Source organism: Tyto alba, unplaced genomic scaffold, assembly GCF_018691265.1.
Source record: "Tyto alba isolate M040663 unplaced genomic scaffold, T.alba_DEE_v4.0 Super-Scaffold_29, whole genome shotgun sequence".
In the NCBI taxonomy this organism is placed as follows: Eukaryota; Metazoa; Chordata; class Aves; order Strigiformes; family Tytonidae; genus Tyto; species Tyto alba.
The window spans coordinates 8,826,595-8,853,243 of record NW_024881303.1 but is presented as its reverse complement, the minus strand read 5'-3'; the positions used below and the strand labels follow the sequence as shown (position 1 = coordinate 8,853,243).

At 45.1% G+C, this 26,649-nt stretch overlaps 1 protein-coding gene across 8 annotated transcripts in view; it reads right to left on the bottom strand.

The window, feature by feature from the left end:
* Positions 1 to 25,672, bottom strand: part of SYNE2 (spectrin repeat containing nuclear envelope protein 2) — a 198,665-nt gene extending 172,993 nt beyond the window's left edge. For 6 of the 8 annotated variants that reach the window (XM_042798987.1, XM_042798993.1, XM_042798992.1 and 3 more), the window contains exons 1-2: positions 19,679 to 19,829; positions 5,927 to 6,042 (exon numbers count right to left, since the gene is read on the bottom strand). In XM_042798987.1, the coding sequence (XP_042654921.1) occupies positions 5,927 to 6,005 (79 nt within the window). In that variant the 5' untranslated portion in view covers positions 6,006 to 6,042; positions 19,679 to 19,829. Of the gene's footprint in view, positions 1 to 5,926; positions 6,043 to 19,678; positions 19,830 to 25,567 lie in introns of those variants that run through there. The other 2 variants (XM_042798988.1, XM_042798991.1) reach the window with 1 other exon arrangement.
* Positions 25,673 to 26,649: the final 977 nt, after the last annotated feature.

The following is a 26,649-nucleotide window of genomic DNA, read 5'->3' as shown; positions in this document are numbered from 1 at the left end:
TTTCTATGAGAATGGGTGTCTTCAGATCCAAATACTGTATAAATGTTAACAAATTAACTACTAGCATGTCTGTGTGGCAAGTGGGAACTTTCCTTTCTACACTATTCCTTCCAACCTTCTTTTCATTTTGAAAGCAAATTATCCAATTTACCCAAAGTCCTACTAACTCAGGAAGCCTGTTCACACTGGGGTTTGCCATCCTGGCTTTCTTAAACACTTTTGCTCTTCTCATTGCCAGGATCCTGGATCAGCTCTAAATCACCACTGTCTTTACTGCCACAACAGCCCATGAAGTGAGGCACTGCAGTACTTCAGGGCATAGATAGAGGTTGCAAGTTAAATATTTAAAGGTACTAAGTGACATCATTTAGATACCAACATACTTTTAAAGGGCTTAAGTGGCATTTCTAACATTCTAAAGAAAATCCACAGTGAAGCAGGGATTTGAACGTAAGTGGCCTTCAGTGCCTCGTACAGGTGTCTCAAAAGCCATCCACTGCTTAAGCATTTTAATGACAGTTTATAACCAGTTATGCACCTTATAACAAACTGAAATTTATCTAGCTGGGAACACATTTATACAACTACACAATCTAGTTCTTTTAGTAGGCATGTGAAAAAGACAAAAATACCCATGACAGACTTTTTTTTAGACAGTCTCATGTGTCAGTTGCCTCTTCAGTGCCATCAGTCCCGTCACATGCCACAAAGCCATGCAGTTAGGGGAACTGCAGACCAGCTCCCTGCATGTGAAGCAGGCAGCATAAAAACAGGGCATAAATTTCAATGCAGCTTCTATGGGGGATTTTTGATTTGTAAAAATCACCCCTGAAAAATCTTAATAAACATTTAATGGACTTTTTTAATCATTCTGGGTAAAGAAAAAACAAGTGTAGCTGTAATAAAATACTGGCCCCAACAGATTAGGCATATAGCTAGAACAACAAAAAAAAAAAATGCTGGGTAAGAATTAGCAGTCTACCTGACCTTTGGATAAATTAAGCGGGTCTCTGAGAGATATCCTCCATTATTCAGAGATGAGTGAAATCTAATGCAAGGTACACAACAAAACCTATCCATACATATGACCCTATATTTTCAATTTAATTTGAAGATAAATCATTCATAAAGGATTAGACATAACTGCATGAAAAAAGCATAATTCATTTGTATTATTAAAGACTCTTCAAAAAAAGTCCTAGCAGCCACATTCTTATATGACCATATAGACATGCACACAGATTCTAGACCTATACAGTAGCTATAGCTTCTATTGCTACATTGGTGATAAAAGGGAGACTAGTGAGAATGTGGACCATTTAAGGAACCTGACAGTGCAAAAGTCCCTGGGACCTGATGAGGTGCATCCATGGGTCCTGAGGGAACTGGCAGATGAAGTGGCTAAGCCACTATCCATCATATTTGAAAAGTTGTGGCATTCCACTGACTGGAAAAGGGGAAACATAACCCCCATTTTCAGAAAGGGAAGAAAGGAAGACCTGGGCAACTGCAGGCCAGTCAGTCTCACCTCTGTGTGCGGCAAGATCATGCTAGGGCACATAGAAAATAAGGAGGTGACTGGTGACAGCCAGCATGGCTTCACTGAGGACAAATGGTACCTGACAAATTTGATGACCTTCTACCCTGTGGTTATTGCATTGGTGGAGAAGGGAAGAGCAACTAACATCATCCACCTAGACTTATGCAAGCATTTGACTCTGTCTTGCACAAAATCCTTGTCTCTAAATCAGAGATGCATGGCTTTGATGGATAGACCACTCAGTGGATAAGGAATTGGCTGGATGGTCACACTCAAAGAGTTGGGGTCAACGGCTCGATGCCCAGATGGTGAGCAGTGACAAATGGCATTGTTTAGGGATTGGTGTTGGGACCAGCGCTGTTTAACATCTTTGTCGGTGACAGGGACAGTGGGACCGAGTGCACCCTCACAAGTTTGCCAACGACCCCGAGCTGTGTGGTGCGGTGACACGCAGGAGGGCAGGGATCCCATCCAGAGGGACCTGGCCAGGCTGGAGAGGTGGGCCCGGGCAAACCTCATGGAGTTCAGCAAGGCCAAGGGCAAGGTTCTGCATATGGATTGAGGCAATCCCAAGCACAAATATAGGCTGGGTGATGAGTGAATTGAGAGCAGCCCTGAGGAGAAGGACTTGGGGGTGTTGGTGGATGGAAGACTGGCTATGTGTGCTTGCAGCCCAGAAAGGTAACCGTGTCCTGGACTGCATCAAGAGAAGTGTGGCCAGTAGGTCGAGGGAGGGCATTCTCTCCCTCTACTCTACTCTGGTAAGACCCCACCTGCAGAGCTGTGTTCAGCTCTGGAGCCCTCAACACGGGAAAGACATGAACCTGCTTGAGCAGGTCCAGAAGAGGCCACAAAGATGATCAGGGGGCTGGAGCACCTCTCCCTTATGGACCCCTCGATGGGGTCTGGCTGCAACGCGGTGCTGGGAGCAAAGCTATGGGAGAAGGAGATATGGGACGGGGCTCCTGTGTTATTCTTCCCATGCACATTGCCAGCCAAGGCCTGGGCTCCTGCCTGCTCCCCCCATAGCTGCAGCAAAAGTGAATTCAGGGTTCAAAGACGGTCCACACACCACAACAGAGCATCTCCCTGGCAAGCATCCCCTGTTCACCAAAACATTCACAGCTTGCCTGGCAGGAGAAACTCTTCCCTTAAATATTTCCCCATAGGATATATCTGTAATAGGTCCAACTCCAGGCTTTTTGCCTGCACTTCTGGATGGCTGTGCAGGGACACAAAACAACTTTGCAGCTCCTCTAAGTTGTGCTGCATCAGAAAACTGGGAGAAAGCAGAGAGATACCGGAAGAAAGAGCACAGATAATGTTGATCTTGATCTGATTTAATTTTATTATAATATCTAGGACAGAGGGAAGGGAAAAAGAACAGTAAAGAAAGAGCCCATGTCCTGACATAATGCAATTTCATAGCAATTTCAATTTTCTTGGCAAGGAGGGAGGGTGGTAACTACTAGTCTCTTGTTTGCGGAGATCAGCCTGAGAACTGGAAAAGGTTAAAGAGCAATATATAAATCTGAAAAGATACGTATATAAGGGTTTATATTCTTGCAGCTTTTTACTTCACAGACTCGTGATTTTGTGACTAGCTTCATCATTTGAAAATGCCTGGAGATGGGAACATTAGAAACCATATTGCTTTCATTTCTTTACCTATTTTCTTCATGTTTTGCAAGCTTCCTTAAAATATTTAGCGGAAAAGAAAGACATACTGAAAACAAAGTTACATTTTTACTTATTTTCCAGCAACTTTCTTTACTGCATCTTCTAGGCCAAACACTATTAAGGAAAGTCAATGTTCATACTTGAACAGTCTTCTAAACAAAAGCCCACTAACAGAAATTCTGCTATAGCAGGTTTTTACAATATTAAATCACTGGCATTAATTTAATAGGATTTCTCTAATAATTAGAGTTACTAAGTAGTAATCTCTTCACTAATTATTTTAAGGAGGTTCTTCTTCCCCTCTTTCCTTCCTTTTCTTCCCCAAAGTGCTGTCCTCACAGAAGACGGTGACTTAAATCACAGTCAAAAAGACCTAAGATGAGCATTTGATTTTACACATGGTAGAGAAGAAAAAAAAAAAAGCTAACCATTTTGTTCACAAAAAGTTATATGACCAAACCAATTGGCACATTAAGTCGATCTTGTCCTAATTAATCAGAGAAGTGCTCTATCACCACTGGATGCCTTTCAAGAATAATAGAAGATTGGATCACAAAGAATTTAAATGTAGATTAAAATATGAGCAATCTAAACTAGATCTCACACCTACTTTTTTTTTTTTCTGTGCCTACTATTTATCTCCTGTGATGCTGTGTATTATATAACACTGGACACACTCTTTGAAGTATCTTAACAATTTGAAAAGCAGATCATAATCAGTTTTACATCCATCTTTAGTCACTTGAAAAGTAAGCTGCTTTTCTGATAGTTAAGCTATTTCCTGAATCTGAGATTTCTCTAAAACTTCTCCAGGTGAACCTGAAGATTTAAAGTAAACAAAGTCTCTGGCTACTTTGCAAATCTCATCCAAAGATTCATATTAATGGAAAAGCCTATTTCCTTGAGTGACCCTATTATTCTTATTTGACCTTTGCTACCACAGATCTGCAGGCAGTTACTAATGGCTTCTATATGTCATGTCAGGGAACGTGTTTTTGGTGCTTCAACACAGCTGTGTTGCCATTTGTTTGTTTGACCCAGAGCAGATGCTGCAGTGTCACAGCTCCATACATAGGATGTGTCTGTACCACTTGTTACATCTTTATTAATTACAAAAATTGCTTATGTCACTTCGAAGGGACATCTCTGGATGTTTTACAACAGTCAGGCACATACAGCTTGGCCCCAGATTTGCAGTGTGCTCATTTCAGTGTAATCTAGGAGTTCAGATTATTACAGCAAAGAAATACAATTTAGTAATTTCAATTTTAATAAGCAGGGCTCTTTCACTGAGATATTGACCAAAAACCCCTACTGTTAATCGAACATAAACACCAATCTGACTTTCAGAAAACAGCATGAATATTATTTCAAAATAAAACCCTATTCTAAAAGCACATGTAACTAATTCAGCACCCTCTGCCTTAAAACTAGACAGTGTTTTCCAAACCTATTTCACAACAACAGCCACCCCAGTCTTCCTACTGAAGGCTGAGTTTGACTGACATAGCAAATGTGTGTCTGACAGGCTGTGCTTGGTGCAACAGTCAAACTAGCTCCCATGTGCTAAGTTTTTGCTTGCTCTCCTGAAAATATAATACTGAAGCAAAACGGAAGAAAAATCACCGTTAAAGACATTTGGCTCTAGCCCACTGTTAACACTCACTCATCAGAACACATGGCTTCAATGACAATATTAGTGCAAATATGGATCATAAAAGTGACTTGGCAGAATATTCTTTTGCACCATCTGTTTTAAACATATTTTTTCTCAACTAAACGTCATAGTAATTTCATGTAAGTGAGCTAAAAGGAAATAGCTCTGTGGAAACATGACTTAGTCCATCCGTCCTAAATAACCAGGCTCTAAACACGTCAGAAATGGGCTTTCCAGCAGTGCTGGTCCTGCTGCCTGGACTAGCCTCCTTGGTAGCATCCATGAACGTTTTCATGAATATGTTCAGAAGAAAATCAGCCTTCCCAGGAAATTCTTAGAGAAGAAAATTAAACATGTGATTAAGGAAAACCCAAAAAGCCCATCCGAGAGGCCAGCTCTGATGCACTCATTATCACTTAACTTCCAGGTAGCTGCCATTAAATTGGAACAATTAAAAATCAGCCAGTGAGCGCTTCCTTAACAAGTTATAACTCATTGCAAGTAAGGATGAAAGACTCTGACCTGTAAGAAATTTGGTTAGAAGCCACAAAAATTTTCTACTTGTTTTGGCCACAAGCCAGCTTTTACTCTTGCAGAGGATATAGGTAACAACAGAAAACCAAATAAAATAGTACTGTAGTTAATAGCCTCATTAAGACAGCTTAATGCAACCACCTAATTGTCAGCAAATTGAAAACAAGGAAACTAATGAAATGGCATAACTGTTTTCATGATGGTAGTTCCCTTGAAAACAGTTTACAGTAACATTTATTCTGAATAACAAAACATAAGAAACAGCAAGCACATCTGTACCAAAGAAGGCAACAGATCTGAAAATACCACCAGAGAAGTACTATGGGAGCTGTTATCTTTCATTTCACTGCTGAAGTGCCTCTCATGAAACACAGAAACATCTGCAAAGAAGCACAAACTAACTACACTGATCATAACAGTAGTTTTAACAGGTTTCTCATAATTCCCTTCAAATTGTCCACAGTTTTTTGCCAAAAACCTACATTAAAAAGGCACAGAAAACTACAGTAACTTACCTTGCAGCGACAGACAGAGATCATCTATTTCGGAGGAAGCCTGCTCCTCTGAAGAAGGAGATGACTGCTTTGATGCCATATTGAATTCTATGGAGATTCTTTAATCAATTTCCAAACTGGTATTATGAAAAAAAAAAAAAAAAAAAAACAACAACAAAAACAAAGAAAGAAGAAAATCAGTACAGTTTTAGATAAAAATGGATAAAAATTATGCTAAAGTATATGGTGCCGAGACATGCATTTGGTTTTGGGTTTTCTTCCCTTGGTAGGCTCTTTCCTTAGCTTATACAGAATAAAGCAATTGTTCCTGCTGCATGAATCCAAGTTTTGGTCTCTTGACTCTATTCTAACTGTGGGCAGCAGTACTCCACAACACAAACCACGGATCCTAGTGTGTCTTGCCATGAAAACAAAGGCACTAGGATTAGGAAAATTCAAACACAGTTGCTTTCTTTGAGAAGGCCAGAGCAACAAAGGCTTACAGTGCCTTCTGCAGATTTGTTGCTGCTGTTTTTGTTAAAAACTTTGTACTTTTCAGATGTCTCTGCCTGTCTGGATAATTGTTGCAGAATGGAAACAATTTAAGCAAAATCGGCAAAGATTAAGGTGAAATGAAAAAGCAGCAGTGATTGTATGAGAATAATCACAACTGCTGTCTCTGTCTGGTACCTTTGTTACTCTCCAATCCCCATGAAAGAGTTTCTTTTTCCAACTCCTCCATTTTTCTCTCCCTGGATAACTCCCCTATCTCTAATGCAACTTTAGTAAATGATATGCTATATCTTTCTTAGAAGTGTAAATCTGCTTCTGTTACTGCAGTAGCTATATTGTTCAATTTGGCACTGTAGGAAAAACTGGATACTGAGATACTGACTCAATTATAACAAGAATTAAAATGTAAGCAAATTCAGAAAGAAATAAAGCTGAAAATTAAATAAATGCTCACCTTAAACAAGCTCCATTACCTAAATAACTGTAACCTTTTCACCAGAAGTACGATGATTTACACACCATATATTAGTAACTCATCCACCAAGTATATGTCAAAATAAAGGGTGTGAATAGATGAGTGAGGGAATACATTAAAGAATGCCATAGAAATTTTTACATTCAGTTCCTTCTTCATATGAATCATGAGGCAGCCTTTGTTTACTCCACTATATACTGTGTTTCCACACCACCTGTGTCCCTCACTGCACAGAAAGGACAACACACATTTAATAAGGAGCTATTCAATATTTTGTTTTCCTCACACTGAACAACATGTATCCTTGTGCTTTATCCAAGAGCTGCTCTGATGACAGGATTATTAAGTCCTCACTGGATATTCTATGGCACTCATCACCTCGGCATCTGAACACTTCATAAACATCAATCGATTCACACCTACAGCATCTATGCAAGATCAGGGGTTACTGCCCACATTTAGAATCACAGAACAGTTTGTATTGGGAGGGACACTGAAAGATCATTCAGTCCAAACCCCCCAACATCGAACATCGTTTTACTGTCAACAAGCAAAGGCACAGAGAGAACAAAAGCGTGAAAAAAGTTGTTAATTTGTCTCTGGTTTTCCAGATAAATACATATTAGCTCATATGGCCAAAGCACTGATTCAACCTGCTGCAGTGAGTACGCAGCATTTCTGCAAGTCCCCAACAACTTAAGGCACCACATTCAAGAAAGGGAAGTTCTAGCTGGGGCAGGTAAAGGTGATACCTATCTAGATAATCCAAGAAAATTAAAAATTATTTCACAAGAGTTTGGCTTGCTTAGCCTAGCAAAAAGAAGAGGAAAAGTAGTATTTCATCTGTGGCAGACACAAGAACAAGATGATATAAATAAGCCATGCCTTGAGGTTAGGATGGAAATCAGAAGATTTCTAAATACTGGGTTCTAACAAAGCTTCCCGATACAGGCAACTGGCACAAAGGCTTTGTATGATGTTAAATTTGGAATTGTTCAGAAATAGACAACGTGAAGTGGTTGCCTTTATTAAAGGGACATTTGGACTTCCAACCCTGCAGAGCTCCCAGAAGTCCCCAGTTCTCAAGCTAGAAGCACGAGTCTCAAGTCAGACAATCAAAAAATAACCACACAGCTACCACTGATAAAAATTGGGGTTTAAGTGCCAGGGCTAGCATCTCACAGAAACTGAGTGACAGCAAACACTGAGCAAAAATCCAGTTCTCCCAGCAGCACTGCCTATGCCCAAGGCGATGCAATCTTTTCTGGGTGTTGTGGTTTGAACCCGGCCGGCAGCCAAGTACCACGCAGCCGCTCGCTCACCCTCCCCCACCTCCGGGGAATGGGGGAGAGGGTTGGAGGGGGAAGGGTAAGGAGACTTGTAGGTTGAAATAAAAAGAATTTAATAACTGAAATAAAATAAAATTTAAATAATAATGATAATAATAATAGTAATAATAGAAAATACAAATGAGTAATGCACAGCGCAATTGCTCACCACCCACTGACTGATGCCCAGCCTGTGCTCGGCTAGTGATCCCAGAGAAGAGAGAATCCCGAGACCACAATCCTGGAAGCCAGAGCAGTTCTCCAATCAACCCTTATCTATATACTGAGCATGACATTAGATAATATGGAATATTCCATTTGCCAGTTTGGGTCTGTTGTTTAGGCTGTGCTCCCTCCCAGCTTCTTGTGTACACGCACTAGCAGGACATGAAAAGTTGAAAAGTCCTTGATTTCTTAGCAACAGCTAAAAACATCAGTACATTATGAACATTTCTCTTATATCAAATCCCATACTGAATCCAAAACACAGCACTATTCTAGCTACTAAGGAGAAAAAAAAAAAAAAAAAAAAAAAAAAAGATAGCTCTATCCCAGACAAAACCAGGACACTGGGAAACTCCTTCCTTTTTCTCCCAAGAGCAAGCAATACAAAACCAAAATCTAAAAATGCAAGATGTCAGGTGGCCTTAATATCTTTTGGGGATCACTGTATGTCTTGAAGGTGATTTTGTGATTGCCATATTGAAGGCTACTAAGCAGAAGGACCCAAGTTGGGGGGGGGTATGTAAGCAAAAATCTAAATCACATTATCAGATCTGTTGCTTTTTGCTCCTAGGACAGAGGGAGAGCTAGCGACATTGCCTACACCCTGAATTTTCCAGTGGCCAACTGAAGACCTTCAGAGATATTTCAGTAAGTACTGGGCAACAACGAATCCACAGATGAAATTAGTGGAGTTGCCTGAATTTGGACCTAAGGTTATAATTCAAATTGGGTGTTCACGTAAAGGAAGAGAGACAGGATTAGAAGCACACATGTAGACACCCACCACTGTCACATCAGCATAACCTACAAGCACGACATTCCCAAAACTACGTACATATGTACGTTCCTGTAGTTCTGGGGCATGCACTCAACATCAGTGGCAATACATGCTTTTTTCAACACAAGTTTACTTCCAATTTTCTTCATTTTACCTTAAACTAAACACCGATTAAGGATTTTCTTTTAAAGGAACAAAAGTAGCACAAAAGCTCTAAACAGTGAAAACATATATATCTGTTCGTCTTTAATGTGTGCAGATTTGCAATGGTGACATCAGCAGAGCCAAGTCACACTCACTTAATTTGCACAATGCTAAAGTCATTGGGAACATAGTCCAGAGAAAGGGAACGGGATTTGGCATTCAAATTCCTCTATAACAAGAAAATATGCAAGAGCCACTAATAGCATTAATGGATGTTTCATAAACAAAACAAAATGCATTTTCAACCTTCCTGTGACTGTTCCTCCTCTGTCCCCATCCCTTGCCAGCTACAGCAACCACACAGTACATAGTGTCTCCTGCTGCATGCTTGTACTGCACTTCATACGATGGGACCCCAGTCTCAGTTCAGATCTCTAAGCATAAAAGTAGTTAATGAAAGTTAATCAAACTTCCAGGATTTTAAAGCAGAAAGTATGTTAGGCTTTATAGCATTAATTAACTTCCATTTAGTTAATTAATTAATTTAAATTGTGGCACATGATCATAGAACATGTATAAATTAAAAAAAAAAAACAAAACCCAAACCTATATGCTCCTGTTTTAAAGTCAAATTAATGGAATTTTTTGAATATTTTTTTTTTTAAATGCAGAAATCCACTCAACAGATCCACAGTGTAGGTTATAAAAATGCACAGCTATTACCAGGTCAGTTTATGCTAAAGCTTTCATGTCCCTGAAACCCTCCATTCACCACCTAACACAGCACATGCATTTTGCCCTGTCCCAACAGACGACTCCACAGCTGCTCTGAAAGGGACACACACACACACACACTCTCTTGGAGGACATACCTGTAAGGATTAGTATTCTTTAAAAGGTACAAGGTAGATCGTCTGAGAAGGGATTATACAGGGACAATATGGTAGTCCCTTTGCCCCCCCCCCCCCCCAAATTTCATTCAAATAAAGCATATTAAGTGTAATTATATCATATCAACCTCTGAAGAGCCTAAAACCATGAAGCTATTGACAAGATTGCTTAGCAATGCTTTTCATAGGTGGTAGGAACAGTCATCTTTTCTACTTCGTAATTAAGTCAATTACTTTGTTTCATAGTAACTCAGTGAACTACAGAGCTAAACCAAATCCTTCATTTCCATGAAATACTGGACAGCTAGGAAATATATAACCATACTGCTGAAAATACATCAAATGCTTTCAAAGTCTTTTCAGTGGGGATAAAACTGAGGGTGAAAATGATGACCTTGTCTTTCCCTCTTTCTGGAAAGTCCAGCATTAATACAGGAAAGCATTAACTGCTTTCACCTTGGGATAAGCTGTGAAGTATCACAGAGCCAAAGAGACAGTTCCAGAAATGCTGGGACCTTGTTTCCAAAGGATTGGTTTCCTGTTGATTAACTTATGTGAATCACACCAGAGCTCTAGTGTGAGCCTATCTTTTCTTCAGCATGGAAGAAGTCACACCAGAAAAGTGCCTTACGAATCTCCTCCTCCTGGAGAGGAAAGCTTTCCATGGAGTCATGGTTTAAACCCAGAGGGCAACTGAGCACCATGCAGCCACTCACTCATTCACTCCTTCTCCCTTAGGGATGGGGAGGGAAAACTAAAACAACAGGCTCAGGAATTGAAACAAGGACAGGGAAGGATGACTCACCAATTATGGTCATGGGCAAAAAGATTCCTTTGGGGAAGAAAAAGAACATTAATTTAATTTGAACGTGAACACCACCACCACTAATTTCCCAATCAGAGTAGGACAGTAAGAAATACAACCACAACTCAAAAGCACCTTCCACCTCCCTTCTTCCCAGGATCAGCTTAGTTCCCAATTTCTCTACCTCCTCCCCCCACAAAAGCACAGGGGGCAGGGAACGGGGGTTGCGGTCAGTTCATCACTCGTTGTCTCTACCACTCCTTCCTCCTCAGGGGGAGGATTCTTTGCATTCTTCCCTGCTCTAGCGTGGGGTTCCTCTCACAGGAAACAGTCCTCCATGAACTTTTCCACTGCGAGTCCTTCCCACGGGATGCAGCTCTTCACAGACTGCTCCAGCGTGGGCCCCCGCTGCAGGCTGCAGCCCTCCCAGCCACAGACTGCTCTAGCGTGGGTTTCCCTCATAGTTCCTGCCTTCTCCAGGCACAGCCACCTGCTCTGGCATGGGGTCCTCCGTGGGCTGCAGGTGGGCATCTGTTCCACCAGTGGCCTACACGGGCTGCAGGGCATCATTTGCTCCACCAGTGACCTCCATGGGCTGCAGGGGGGTGGCCCTATCCACTCACCATGGGCTTCAGGGGTTGGGGTCACTGCTCCAGCGCACCTCCCCTTCTTTTCTTCCACTGACCTCAGTGTTTGGAGAAGTATTTCCCTCACGACTTCTCATCCTCTCAGGTTCCCCTTCTTAAATACATTAACATAGAGGCGCAGCCACCATCACTAACTGGATTGGCCTTGGCCAGAGCTGGGTCCAACTTGGAGCCATGGAAGCTTTGAGAAGCTTCTCACAAGGGCCACCAGTGTAGCCTCCCCCACTACCAAAACAGCGCCCCACACAAACTCAACACACATGGTGTTCTCCAAATGAGTAAATTCTTGACAGCCTGGGCTCAACCTGCAGCTCCAATGGTTCAATCATCAACAAAAGATTTCCCCATGATAAGAGCACTCATAAGACTCAAAGCCAGACTTTCCTCTAGTGGGGATTGGCTTTACCTCTCCAGCTGTTCCCACAATGGGCACCTAAAAACATAGGTGGAAATAAAGCACAGTCTTATCACGTAATTTCAACTTAACTACCTTGGAATCTTTCTTCTTTTCTCAAATTCAGCTGACATTAGCCAGCAGAATAAAAAAAAATGTACTGGGTATGAACAGACAGATATAGGCATAATGACCAAGAGAACCCTACGAGCAGGTAGTAGACTATAAATCTCAAGGAACTAACCTGAAAATAATCAGTCCGGAGATTTTATCATAAGAATAGACAACACTGATTTAAATACCATGTCTCCAGTGAGGCTTAAGTCCTAATGAGACCTAAGAGATGCTCTTGTTAAAGCAGGGTCTTTATAACAACGTTCTTGTTTCAGAAGAAAGGAGAAAAAAAAGTTTCAGATGGATTTGGAGGATTCATTAGCAAGGATTTTATAGCCTTAACATTGCAGTTTGGATGAGGGTAGTTTGCAAACCTTGTCTTTCACTGTTCATCCTATGAAAATAGCAGTTATACAGTACAGTCCTCTACAGTGAAACCACTGCCATTTCCAAAACAACGTAGATAATTACAGTTAAAATATAAAATGTGTATTTCATTAATTAATGAAGGTTAATTCTACAAAACAGCTGTGCACACTAATTAGGGAGCAAGGTAAACTAGTTGGCATGATTTCCGTATTGTCCCAGATAAGACCATCTGCAGCCTCTGAGTTTACAGCTAACTCCTGCATGCCCCTATGCCGTGCTGCAGACTGCTGCACAAATGTACCCTCAGATCTCCCCCCCACGAGCCAATTTTGAAAAATCATATGGCATGAAATTAGCTCAGATGTGCACTCCCTAAAGCTGAAAGCAGCAGATACCTTACAAACAAACCCAGCTAGAGGTAGCTGAATATTATAACCCACTGCTAGTAAATCCCTGCTTCACTGGTTTTGCCTTTATAGACACATGCCCCATATTTTCGCAATTATGTTGGCTACATGCTTTCCACTGGTGTTGCAATAGGAATTACAGACATCTTTGCATGGCATCTCCAACCGCTTGTTTTTACTTTTCCTCCTTTGAAGTGCCACTGATTATTTATGACCCACTCAGGGACTCAAAAGACTTTCCCTCCATAGAGGCCTCTACATGTAAACTGAAGTCTGTTCCTAGCAACAGATTATTACTACTCATGTATTCAGTGGAGCCAACGTCATGAACAGAAACAGCAGATTTTTATCTTTTGTGAACAAGTCCAAAGGAAGTAGAGCTCCACATTGCAAACTGACTGAAGATCCTTTTCCCTTTTTGGTTATTAACAAAGATCTCAGTTTATTTTGCATTCGGAGAGAATCAGTAACATACAGAAGTGCAAGTCTTAAGCCTTGCAAAGTACTACTGAGCCACCTTCTTTTGGTAAACTATTTTTCTATAAGTCTGTCACAGCCTCCCTAAAGGCAAATTGTTGGGATCCAAATCATGATAATATGACCTAAAGAATTATCATAGAAAATCCCTTACACCAAGTTGCTCTGGGTTTTGGGGTTTTTTTTGCAGTATTTTTTTCCCCTCACTTTCAATATACTCACACCTCTTAAGTCATAGAAGTTCACATAGCACTTAAGTTCAACGGTTCTCAACCCTTCATTTACAAGGGTTTCACCATTTTTTCACCCAGTGTCAGGGTGGGGAGGAAGGACTGTTTAAAACATGCATTTTCCAAGATCTTTGCACTAAAACGCTCTTTCCTTAAAGTCCTACTCCAGACTGAACTTCATCCCTTCCATGTTTAAAATGCTCGCCAACATTGCTCTTGTGGGTGATCTCAGATTGTATACATGTCCACAGCTGGGATGGGATCACACAGCAAACATACTGATCCCCTTCCCTTCAAAGCCAGATCCTCGGGTAGCAAAAATCAGGACAGCACCACTGACAGATCTACCCTGACTTCCCCACTTGGAGCTGATGACTTCTCCCTGTTTGGCAGAAAAAAACATTTGTCATCATCCAGTAACCAATAATGGCACATTATCTGTGCCTTCCTGGAGGAAGAAAAGGGCTTCCCCTAGGTTTCCATCATTTAGAAGGTGATACGGAGAAGAGGCTATAGCCTTCTGATCCTTCATAATACCCTACAGCAGTTCAGACAGGTATCAGCCAGTTCTTTAATAAGTGGTATTAGAGCACGTGGCATTAGAGAGAGTCTGCAGTGCCTGGGATAATGCTGAAACAAGTCTGGCCTTGGGCCCTCCTGGGATATCTGCAGCTGGAGATGAAGGAATTGAAAAGGGAAAAGCTTGGAAAAGGCTGAACAACTCTGCTCAGAAAGAACCAAGCCCACAGAGCATAAGATCTGCAAGGGATACAGAGATGGGCACAAAGCTATACCCCAGTGCCTCAAATAGTCTTGCCTCGTGTGAACTGACACACTGAAACTATATGGACAAGTAAGGACTCCTCCAAATAATAAGAGCTGCAAGACCACAGACATCTCTTATTAGTTTATTTATGACAACCAGCAGCAGTACATTTTTGTTATCCAGGGACTTCCCAGTGATCTATTTATAATTTTGAGAAAGTGCCAGGACAAGCATATGAGTATACAAAAGCCACACCACTTTTTAAGACCAGCAAATGTTGCTGGTTTGTCTTTGATTTACACATCGGTAATACTTCCTGTTACAGAAGCACAATGGATCTTCTCATTGCATTAATTAATTTAAAAACATGGTTAGGAAAGTGTCTTTCTTGACCTTTTCTTTTTTTTTTTTGAGGGGGGGAGGTAATATATCAGTCATCCTGGTACAACTACACAGTTTGAAAACTGCACTAACTCCATGCTCTTGTTAACACACACAAAAAAATGCTTTAATTAACTGAGCTAAGCCTTGTTCACACATTCACAAAAGTTGATCCATGGAGGTGCATGATACATTTGCTTGCCCTCAGAATAAGATCCTATCCCACATTTATCTATTCCCAAGTGGAAACGCAGTGTCAAAGCACACTTACTAAAGTTGGAGAAAACATTCAGTTTTCAACCGGTTTCCAAATTTTCCCACATCGTTAATAAAAATAACTGCTCAGAACTCAAAATCACAGTTGTTAATGTAAAAAGGGAGAGCGATGAATGCCTGGAGGCTCACAAAGCTGATGGCATGCCCCTCAATCTCCCCGGGGTACCCTGCTATGCAGGAAGCCAAAAATACTATGGCACCTTCATGGCTCCGTAGAAGTCAAGGATTGCGACAACAATTCAATTTCCAAAACACACAGCCCATAGGCACATCCCAACCCAAATCTACGCGTGCAGTGCCCAGAAGCCTTCAATTATGTGCAAAAAGCCATGTTGTTTGTACGGTGTGTTGCCACAAGGCCAGAATGGAGAAGCTTTTCCAAAGCAGGGGGTCGTCCACACGCTTCCCCTCCACCCAGCACCCCAGCAGTGCCACAGCCCCAAGGCCACCTCCCGCAGATCAGGGGGCTGCAGGGGAGGGTTATTGTAAAAACAACGCGAGAAACACAAGCCGCTTCAAGATCTGGGCTGTACCTGAGAAGTACATCCAGTACATAAACACGGCCTGTTCCTACCCACTCGGTTAACCGGGAAAGCATGCAACAAGATGACAATAGCTGTTGTTTCACTCCTACAAGCCTTTCTCCATTTTCACACAAAAGCTGCCCCAGTTACCTGGGATCCCTAGAGGCCAGTAGCCAGGCACAGCGCTGAGTAGCCAACCGTCCCCCTTCCTCAGCGCTGCCTGGCCCGAAGTCAGTTTTTACAATTGAGAAGGGAAGGGAAAGGGTGGGGGGGAACTGCCTGCAATCAGAGCAAGTTTAACCCTCATGCAGGGGACTGCCTGATCAGAACAAACTGGACAACACTGCCTGCCTTAACCAAGCAAGAAGTACTGCAAAAAGGTTTTTTTTTGTCTTTTTTTAACAAATGTTTCTTTTTTTCCCCTGGATTGCAACTAAAATTCTTTGGTTAGTGTTTTAACAGAGACTCACAGCCAGCTTCCCATTAACACTGGAGCCACTTTACACAGTGTAAAAAGTATTTAAAATAGCATATATAATAACTACACCTGCTTAGTATTAATGACATGACATTAATGAGAATCAGGTTCCCAGTAATATTTTGCCTTTGAAGGAATACAAATGTTTCCTTTCCACTGCCTTCCCAATTCCCCTTTTCCCCAAATAAATGAAACAGATGGTTAACAAACAGATTATTCTTTTGAGTGAAGCTCGCCCAAGCAATAAAAGGTCTGGAGTTTCTCAATTAAATCATAAGGCTGTTCTTGTTCAGAAAGATCTTCCTGAAGGGCAGTAAACTACTCTTTCAGGAAATTAAGAAAAGGGAAAGGTAGGGATAGGGGAAATCTAAAGGCAGGAGTTTTCACTAAAGCAGGAACTTACTGTTACTGAACAAAATCACTGGAAGCAGCAGTGCAATGTTTGCACAACAGACCTCCACAGACAGAGCCACTGATGGTGTCAGGAAAGGGGAGGAAAGTAAAACGCAATGTGTATTTGGGAGCCAAAAGAAAAAGGGCATGTCTCATGCTAAACCTATCTGCTTTGGCAGTATTCCTGTAAAGATCACAAACTTGTTTTGATCACTAAATATAGCAGAGAGAAGGAATCTACTGCAAGTAGCTCTCTCCGGCAGCACTTGATGTTTTACGCAGGCAGAAGGACACAAAAGCGAGATTTGTCAAGCAAATGGCAAATGAAGCTTGCCAAATGTAAAGGGCAAATTACAATTTAAACGATAGGTCCTAGCCTGGCAGCTGTGAATTCATCAGCTTCTCTGTCAAGCCCATCCAACTGACACTAGAGCAATGCAAACCACCACTCTTCCCCTTGCACACCTCTGCTCTGACCTGGAGGGGCCACCTCTCCAAAAAACAAGTTTTTCATGTCATTATAATTCTTCCAGCTGAAAATTCCCCCCAAAAGTCCTAGTCAGGGTCTTGTTTGTTTGTTTTTACACCTTCTGTCCCATGTATTTCAAGGTTTGTGGGCAAAGCAGCCTTTCTACAAGCGCAGCCTGCACGTTGGCATGTCTGTGCTGGTTTTGCACACATGAAAAGGGCTTTTTGACGGTGTTGTCTCCCACGCTGACTGTGCAGGACCCTCCTCTGTGGGAGAAAACCAGTGCTTCACTTAGACAACTCAGCAGAGCCTCTGCACTGCTCTGCTAAGTAAAGCACTTTTGTTTACTGCTTAAGATAAATAAAATGTCTCTCTCTTTGCTCTCAAATAATTAGTTGCTTTAGGGAAAAAAAAAATCAAAACAAAACAAACTCAAACCTCTGATTTATATCATAGTTTCAAGCCTGTAGAATAACTTTCTGTGTGCAGTGAAAACCAGGCCAAACACTGTTATTCTTACCAGTACTGTTGCCAGAGAGGACTAAACAGCCAAACTGCACACAGACAACCCAAGAGAAAGAACATGGTGCTGCACAGTAGCCTGCTAGAATAAACTGTTCTCACTATACAAAGTTAAAAAAAAAAATATAAAAATACAGTTGCCATTGCAAATTCAGTTGCACTTGCAAAGCCAAGGACTCCAAATCACAGCCCAGATTAAAAGATGCCTTACTTATTTCACGCATTCCCCTTCTGCACATGCAGGACGGCAGTCTCCTCCTCATCCCTGTCGGAACCACAGAGCTGTCCAGGCTGCTTTCTTTGCGAACCGGGATTTCTTACAAGGGAGACAAAAACAGGACGAGTGCCCGTGCAGTTCCCTCGCTGAAAGTCAGCGATATTCCTAACGCAGAAGTTACTCACAGACAAGTTCAGTCAAGCATCAGAGCGCGCATGTTGTGCAAGCAGAGCCGCCGTGCCACCCTCTCCGGGGCCGGGCAGCTGCAGCAGGGCCGTGGCCAGGCAGGTGAGGTGAGCCCCAAGCCAACTGGCCGGCCGAGCCAACTCCAGCCCACCCAGGGATGTTTCTGTGCAGCTGGCGGAGACGCACCGCTGGGAGCCACCGCCCAGGACCAAACCCCAGCAAGGAGATGCCGGGTGACCGCCGACACGAGTCCTGGGAACAGGATATGCTCCAACTCCCTTACAATCCATCCACTAGCTTTTGGTACGGTAAACTTCTGGACCGGCTTTTCGGAGAATCTTTGCAAGATGAAACATGTTCAGAATCACCTCCAAGCTTTGCAAAGGTGAAGCCTTCCCTCGCAGGCGCTATCTGTAAAGCCATTCCAAGTCTACCTACAGCACTAGTAAGGCACAACTGCTCTGCAGGAACAGTGTTTGCACACACCTACATTGCACAAGTATCTGTTTCCTCCCCCGTAGGAACTGCTGAGGTGCCCTGGGCACATAACTGGGAAGAAAATTCAGATTTTTCACTGCCCTAAAACAGAGCCAGCTCTGTTGTTACTTCCCTCTTACAATAACAAGCTCTGCTTTCTCCATCCCAGGGGTATTTCATCACCAACATCCCACCCAAATTCTGCGTAAGAAACAACATTGCAAACAATCTATCAGACACTTATTTTCTTAAAAAAAAACAAACAAACAAAAAAAAAAAAACCAAACAAACACAAAAACACAAACCAAAACCAAACAGCAAAACAACAAACAACCCTAAACCTGTCAGTCTCCTAACTGTGAAATCACTTGCTACAGTCCAAGTGGTTGATGAAGCAAGATAACAATACCAGGAAATACCTGGAACCGATCTTGAATGTTTATTTTTAGAGACTGGATTTTCTCCCAGCTCTTATTTAATAGTTTTCTCTTTCCCTCCTCTCCTTAGTTGTTCCCTCTGGGATCAAATTGCAATTTGTTTCACCTCTTGGGAGTTCACCCAGAGACCCCCTGCGCAGAACTTTAGGAATTGAATCCTGGCTCGGACACCACGTTCCTTCTATTTCATGGCTATCATATTCTTTCTCACGCATCAAAAAAGATAGGAGAATGCTCTGGTATTTGTCTGAAATCAGAAGTGCACAGGATCCATTTAACACTCAGTACTTGCCTGTACTTCGTATCTCTGCTATACAAGCAAATTCCTTCAACAAATTTTCCCCCTAGACACTCAGCCCATTTAGCAAAGGAAGTCTTTCTGCTGTAAATTTGTTTTCCGCACAGGAGAAATTTTATCCCTATCATACCTGGTTTACCCGTGCAGATAAATTAGGCTTTTTCCATTAGACCCAGTGATTATTTTTTTTTCCAGGCTGCTAAATAACACTGCAGTGGCAGCAACACTTCAGAGTAGACCAGCTCCCTGAGCTTTGCATTTAGATATGCACTGCAAGGTTTAGATATGTCTGCTTAAAGAATTTCTGCACATCATCTGAACACCACTGAGTAATCACACATGCTGCCTTAGGCCACTGCAAGCCTGGACTCTAGCGTATTTACTCCAAGGTTTATCCATTTTGTGATTGAGAGCACACACACAATCATCCACACCAGCCCAGTGGATACACAGTAATTCAACTACGTGCCTGAACTATGGATTTTTAAGGGCCGGGAAAGGGGGATGAGTAACAGCCTATATAATTTTGCACAAAAAGGAAACGGGTACCTACCGGGTGCCGTGGCCCACCAGAGACAGATCACCAGGCAGCTGCGAGGAGCACGGGCAGGGGAAGCAACACAGCCCTGGGAGCCTCCAGTCGTCCTCATTGCTTCCACCTCTGCCACTAACCTGATGTGCGACCTTGAAAAAGCCACTCTGCAAATCCCCCTTCGGCCTCTTATTTATAGCAGAAGATTGTCTGGCGCTGTGGGTCCAGCCCAAAGCTTTTCTGAATCCAATGACTGACCAGGGGAGGAGGAAGGCTTTGAACTGGACGTTACTGTCAGCTCTCTGGTCTCGCGTAAAGCCCTCCAGGCGCGCCGCCTTACACCACACAACCTACACAGGCACCGAGGCTGGTAGGAATGAGGACACTAGGAGCCCTCCTAGAACCTCTGCTGGGATATGAGACACTTTGGCCGAGATTCAGCTCTCCTGACACGGAACAGCTACAAGAGAGATGCCTCCATGCACATTCATTGTTTGAACTCTGTAGAAACAATGGAGAGAAACAGGCACTTTTAGGGCAGTTTGTCCAATGTATTTTTAGATGTCCAATAAAGTGTGGATGAATCATGGCCCAAAAGTGTTTGTTCCTCTCTAGTGACTGTGATAGGAGTCTGAAGAAATGTCTCTCACGCAGATAGTTATGTTGTAGTTTGGCAAGATGAATCTCACCCTTTTAAACTGGGGGAAAAGAAGCAAGCAAAGAAGCACCCCTCCTTGGTTTACACTTAAGTGAGAAAGGGTATCTCCACTAGAGACACATCGTGCAAGCGGTCTGTGCTCCCCTCCCTTGTAAACATCTTGTAACTAGACCATATGCAACCACCTTCATCGAGAGGGCTTGGCTTTGCTAGAAGAGTTTCACTTACTCATTGAACTCGAAGCTTTCACCAAATATTTCTGCGAACAAAGCTGCACATTGCTCACTACACGAGAGCCTCCAAAAAGCAGGGCAGCTTTCATTTCTCTCCCTGCATCATTTAGCTGGCTATTAACAACACAAACCAACTCGACACAAAACCAAGGTCACACTAATGCAAACTGAACCCAACCCGTTTCTGAAGCGTCTTTACAACCATTTCATGGCCAGCTGTAGAGGGGCCATTTGCCGCAGACCAACAAGGCATGTTCAGCAGCATATATTCACTCCCTGCTCTGCCTCACCCTTTCACTCCATCATTCACCAACTTCTTGTCTTTCTACTGGTAACCAACAGGCCAAAAGATTCAGAAAGCAAAACTTTTTCCTGTAAAACCCACATTTCTGCCTCCTCCCTACACTTCCATGAAAGTAATTACAAGTGCTTTGTTTTCCATCTTAATTGTCATTTCCTTTGATAGAACTTGCAGACTGAGTCTTAAAGCTCAGATAACCAATACCATTCTTTCCTCTTCTTCCTCATCCCTGGCCACAAACAGTACTGCTTGTATCAGGGTCAGCAATTCCTTAAAAACCTCTCAAACCAATCTGTGCGGCTGCATTGTGTTGGGAGTTATCAGCAGGCTGCAGGAAGGTTAGAAAGCAAACATGCCTCCCTATGAGAGACCAGAGACAGAAGTTAAGCCCAGTCAAAGCTCTGCCCCATTTCCCCTCCTGTGGGGAGATAACAGCCTGTTCTGTACCAGCCCTTTCCCCAGTTTTCTGCTCCCTTCCTGCGTGTGCAGCTGAGCTAAACAGAAGTTTTTTCCCCACTCCCTCTTCTGCCCCTGTCCTGGCCCTTTACCATCTCCACAAAAGCAGCTGGCTTCATCTCCTGCTGTGAACGAACACTGTGATTTAGGTGTTCTATAGAGCCTGTCTTCTTCATATCCTCGCTAGCACCGGGACTTGTGTGCAAACCATGAAGGTCACAGGAAGCTGGCCAGTGTTCAGAGACACCATTTAGCCTTCCCATCTTCACTCTGCAATCCCTTCACAGACAAAATGCTCCAGGCGCTGGGGGTCTTTCCCCTCCCAACATTATCCCAAACCAAAATACGTTCATCTTTCACCATGACTACTTGCTGCTGACACCCTTCATGCTCCACAGGATGCAAGTCAGTCCAGGAAGGGTAGACAGTCAAATCCATGTCCTATGGGGTGACATACACTATACTTTTTGATTCTTAGTCCGGTATGTAGAATGTCCTGCTCCTCCTGGGGAAGCTGCACATCAGCACAGGAGGGAGCGGGGTGAACACAGCCTGTCCCTTAGCACGGACATACCACTTGTACTCCCAAATATATATTTACGCTCCAGACCAATTCAGCCACATCAGCTGAAGCCAAAAACTGTCCCAGACCCAAGTCAGATCTTGATCTCTGCCACGGAGCAAAGCTGGCAAAAATCAGATGAACGTGATCAACCAGTGGCTACGTGGCCACCTCTGTCACAGTCACAGGAGTCTCCCACTCACACCGGCCAGGGATGAAATTCAGGCAAAGGAAGATTAGGTGAGAGGTGTATGAAATGTCACCTTCTCTTTAATCGCAGCTTATGGATCCAGCCCCAAAGCATTACTCATACAGCGCTCCACACGTATAATCCCACCGCGTAATCCAAATACTTGTTCAAACAGGTACGTTGCTAGGAGTGGGTCCTTGCCATCACTGTCTACATTTCCAGCGTTCCTCCAAGACCACGTCCTCTCCCACATCTAGAAGTCCCGTGACAGTTCAAAATAAACCGCGGGAAAGCTCCGGCAAGGCTGGTGGCACACACGGCTCATTCCTCCGACATGAGAAACGACACAGCCCACTGCAACCTGATAGGTGCTCTCCCACGCTGCCAGATCATGTTGGGGAAACACTTTAGTTGTGGTGAGCAACAGATAAGCATCTTTCTGCGCATACACAGAAAAAAAGCACCTCAGCTGGTAGACTTTTAAAACCACTATTCATTGTACCCCATGGAAGAAAAGGAATTGGGTAAACTGGCTGAAGGGTCCAGCTTTGCCAGGAAGAGTTTGGATCGTCTTTTCACATCTCTCCGTATAAACCCAGTCATTGAGAGTCTAGATCTAAAACAGAGCTGCAGTTGCTAAGAAAACAGCGCTGCAAACAGATGTCAGGAGATGATTCATGGAGTCAGGGCATATCCCTGTACTACAGATAAACCAAAATGAATGAGGCTCTTTATACCTGATCTTCCAAGCTGTGCTTCCTCATGCCTTCTTCGGGATTTTTTTCTTTAATTCATTTCTATATTCAGACAGCGAGGAAACTGAGCAGAGCTGAACTCTCTGTTTATGGAATTAATTACTGCTAAAGGGGTTTTACAATGTGTATAATGAACTCAGTAAAAGGGCTAACTGTGGCCCATTATCCCCCTGAAACAAAGCATTTTTCTCCTGAAACATGAAGCAACTTTCCCCAAAAACCTATCAGAAAAAATAACATATAACCCACAGTTAAAAACTGCAAAAAAATGAATAGTAACATTTTTTTTTTGTTGTTACTTTCCCTCATACCATAAAACTTAAAATTAGCGGCTAGGGAGATAAAGCATTTTCAACCTATTAGATCATTAGCCAGTAATGCATGCCGCTTCTTGAATTACTTCATTGTGTTTACACTTAAAATCTTTGCCTGACAAATAAAAAATAGATAGCACACTACAGCACTGGCTGATTGCTGCTGACACCAAGAAAGTTCTCATTTACCTTAATGAAGTTTTAGTCAGATTTAATTGGAGAAAAATAACTTCCTTTGCCCCTCTTAAACCATCATGTTGAATTCTTAATATGGTATGATAAGCAACGGCACTTAAAATACAGTTTCCTGAGGTTATTTGTAAAGAACTGTTTAAATAAAAGAACTTTGATATATGCTTTTGTAGATAACTAGGGTAAAAAGGCAATTATCATTCATTACCCTTCATTATGAGGAAGGGAAGAACAAACATCATTTACACACTTCTGAATACGTGTTTGTACAGCACTGTGCAGAAGAGGGGCCCAAACACTGTGACGGTTACACATCAGATACGGTCACCGTGGATTTTCCACCCCCCCCTCCAAACTCCCGCGTGTCCCTGCCCAGCTCTTGGCTTCAACTCGCCGCCGTTGCCATCGCTTGCAGGCGCCAGGGCTTCCGCTCCCCTGCCACCGCATGCTCACTCCACACCACCCCGTCCCCTCCCGCTATGACATGCCTGCTTCTGCCTTGGAAATCAATTATTTAGGCTGCCCTGATTTCAGCGTGAGGTGGCTCTGTGCGTGTGCCTGTGGGGTGGTGGATACTGCTAGTGCGGGCAGCGTTAGCAGCCGCCACCGTGCTCCTTCTCGGAGCTGTAAAACCACCCCAGGAGTGGACGAAGCCCGTGACTCAGCTTCCCAGGAGCCAGAGGCCCCGTGCATCCCTTCCACAGGTATTGCATTTCAGACAGAGGTGTAAACAGGCGCACCCACCAGGCTACGGTTTTGTTAGCTTGGCCAACGGTCACAATAACTAGCCCAGATCCTGCACACGGCAATTAGGTCTTTGTCTGTCTAACCTGTGACAGGAGATTGCCCTGAAAGCTGAGAGGGAAAAAAACCATGGGAATGATTTAAAGAGGGGAGTGAGGATGGATGGAACATGAGGCACCTTGAAAGAGGGAAGCAGAGGCACGAGGAACACACAGTCACTGATCTGACAAAGGTTGTGAGAAACTCTCAAACAAACTTGCTCAAAGTTTTTTCTCTGTACAGTTTGAGTAACTTGAGGAGCGTGCACCTGCTCTACCTCCCAACTCCTCCAGCAGCTCCCAGGCAAAATAGAGAAGAAAGAACAACTGTGTTTGAGGGGGGCAGGGGGAGGACTGAGCCTGGATTTATTCGTGGAGGTGCAAGGAGGACAGAGAACCTTCCCTTAAATCCCTGCACACACCGCACCTGACACAAAGTCAGCGCCGAGTTACAGACCAAGAGCCCCATGGGCCACAGCAACACAGATCTGTAATAACTGCTCCAAGAGGGAACGGGGGGGGGGGGGGGGGGGGGGGCTGCCAGGAGCCCCTGAAAGATGGGGGGGAAGGTGGGAGGGCGAGTGGCATGCAAGGGGGGGTTAGAGAAAGGAGCCCCTGTGCAGTTGGAGGAACAGAAAGCACCAGCCCTCAGCAGGCGACGTTTTACCCAGGGCAGCGGCAGCAGGACCGACCTGGCACTGTATATACAGCCTGTACCTCCTGCGGCCCTCGCAGGAAAGTAGTTACTCCTTCTTCCTCTGGTGAGAACTTTGTCCGAATAACTATCCACCATCAGCCTCCAAACACGTAACCCAAGAGATAACGACTTTACAAGAGATAATCCAGGCACGTCTGTAAGACGCGGAGTTGGGGGGGGAAGAAGCCCCGTTGACCGGCCCGCAGCTCCCTGGGCGCTGCCTCTCCCCGGGCTCGCTCCCCACCGCCCCAAAACACGCCAACCCCGAAACTCTCCCGGCAGAGCTGCCGGGCGGACACCGCTCGGGGACGGGCAGGGCCCGGGGGGAAGGGGGTGAGGGGGGGGGGGGGGACACCTCCCGCAAAACCCGGCTCCCGCCGCCGGCTGTGCCCCGCTGCGCTTCCCCCCCCCAGCGAACTCCCGCCGTTCTGTTTTCCCCCTTCCCCCGGCAAAAGGGCTGGGAGGCGCGAGGGGGGGGTTGGGGACCGGGACCCGCTGCGGGAGCGGGGTCTCTCCGCGCCCTCCGTAGGGCGCGGGGCGGTGCCGAAGGTGAAGCCGGCACCGAGGGAACAAAGGCGGCGGCGGGGAACAAAGAGCGGCAGGTACCGCGGGGGAGCGGAGGGGGAGCGGCGGGAAGGGGAAGGGGGGAGAAGGGGAAGGGAAGGGGGCGGCGGGGCCGGGGCGGGCAGAGCCCCCGCTCCCCGCAACAAAAGGGCGCAGCCGGGCCGCACCGCAACTTCCCGCGGGCGGCTGCCGGCGGGGCGACTCACCGCGGGCGCAGTCCCGGCATCGGCGGCGGGCGGGAGGAGGAGGAGGAGGAGGAAGAGGAGGAGAAGGAGGAGAGGAGAAGGAGGAGGAGGGACCGGCCGCTCCCCGCCCCGGTGGCTGCCAGCGAGCGAGCGCGCTCCCCACCCGCGGGCGGGAAGGCGGCGCGGCCGCGGCCCCCTCAGCCCGGCCCGGCCCGATCGCCGCTCCGCTCCGCCTCCCCCCGCCCCTTCGCGGCGTGGGAGGGGGGGGACCCAGCGCGCCGGGGCCCCGAGGGGCCTCCCCCGGGGCGGCCCCCGTCCCCCGCCTCTGCCCACGGCCGCGGCGTCGCTTCGCACCCACCCGCGCCGGGGCGGCAGTTCCCCGCGGGACATCCCGCGGCGGTGCGTGTGGCACGGGGTCCCGCAGCGAGAGCCAAGGGGACGGCCCCCGGTTTCCCCCCTCCCCGCGCTCCTGCCCTCCTCGGGCTTCGTTTTCGTGCTCCGGGATTCGCGGCGTTTCCCCTCCCGGTGCCGAGCACCCCCCGCCCGCTCGGCAACAGCCGGGCGAGGCCGCGATCGCTGTGTGTGTGTCCCTGTGCTTTGGGCAAAGGGCTGTGCTGGGAGTGAGGGGGAAAACCTGCGTGTGGAGTAGAACCGTTTTCTTTGGGGTCGCGGGTGCTGCAAAGAAATAAAATACTTCTGTGGTGTCACAAATCTGCAGCATCCCCAAATCAAATTTAGAAGATCGGGAATATGAGTGGGCAAAAATGGGAGACCTGTCCACTTCCCACACAGGTTCCGTAGCCCTCCCCAAGCTCAGCTCCCTTTGCCTCATGCACAGATCCCAGGCACGAGCCACCTTCCCCTCTCTGTCAGACCCTGGCTCTTTCCTCAGCTCCAGGGACAGCATCATGGACTCACAGAATGGTTTGGGTTGGAAGGGACCTTCAAGATCATCAAGTTCCACCCCCCCTGCCCCGGGCAGGGCCCCCTTCCCCCAGCCCAGGGGGCTCCCAGCCCCGTCCAACCTGGCCTTGAACCCTTCCAGGGAGGGGGCAGCCACAGCTGCTCTGGGCACCCTGGGCCAGCTCCTCACCCCACACACA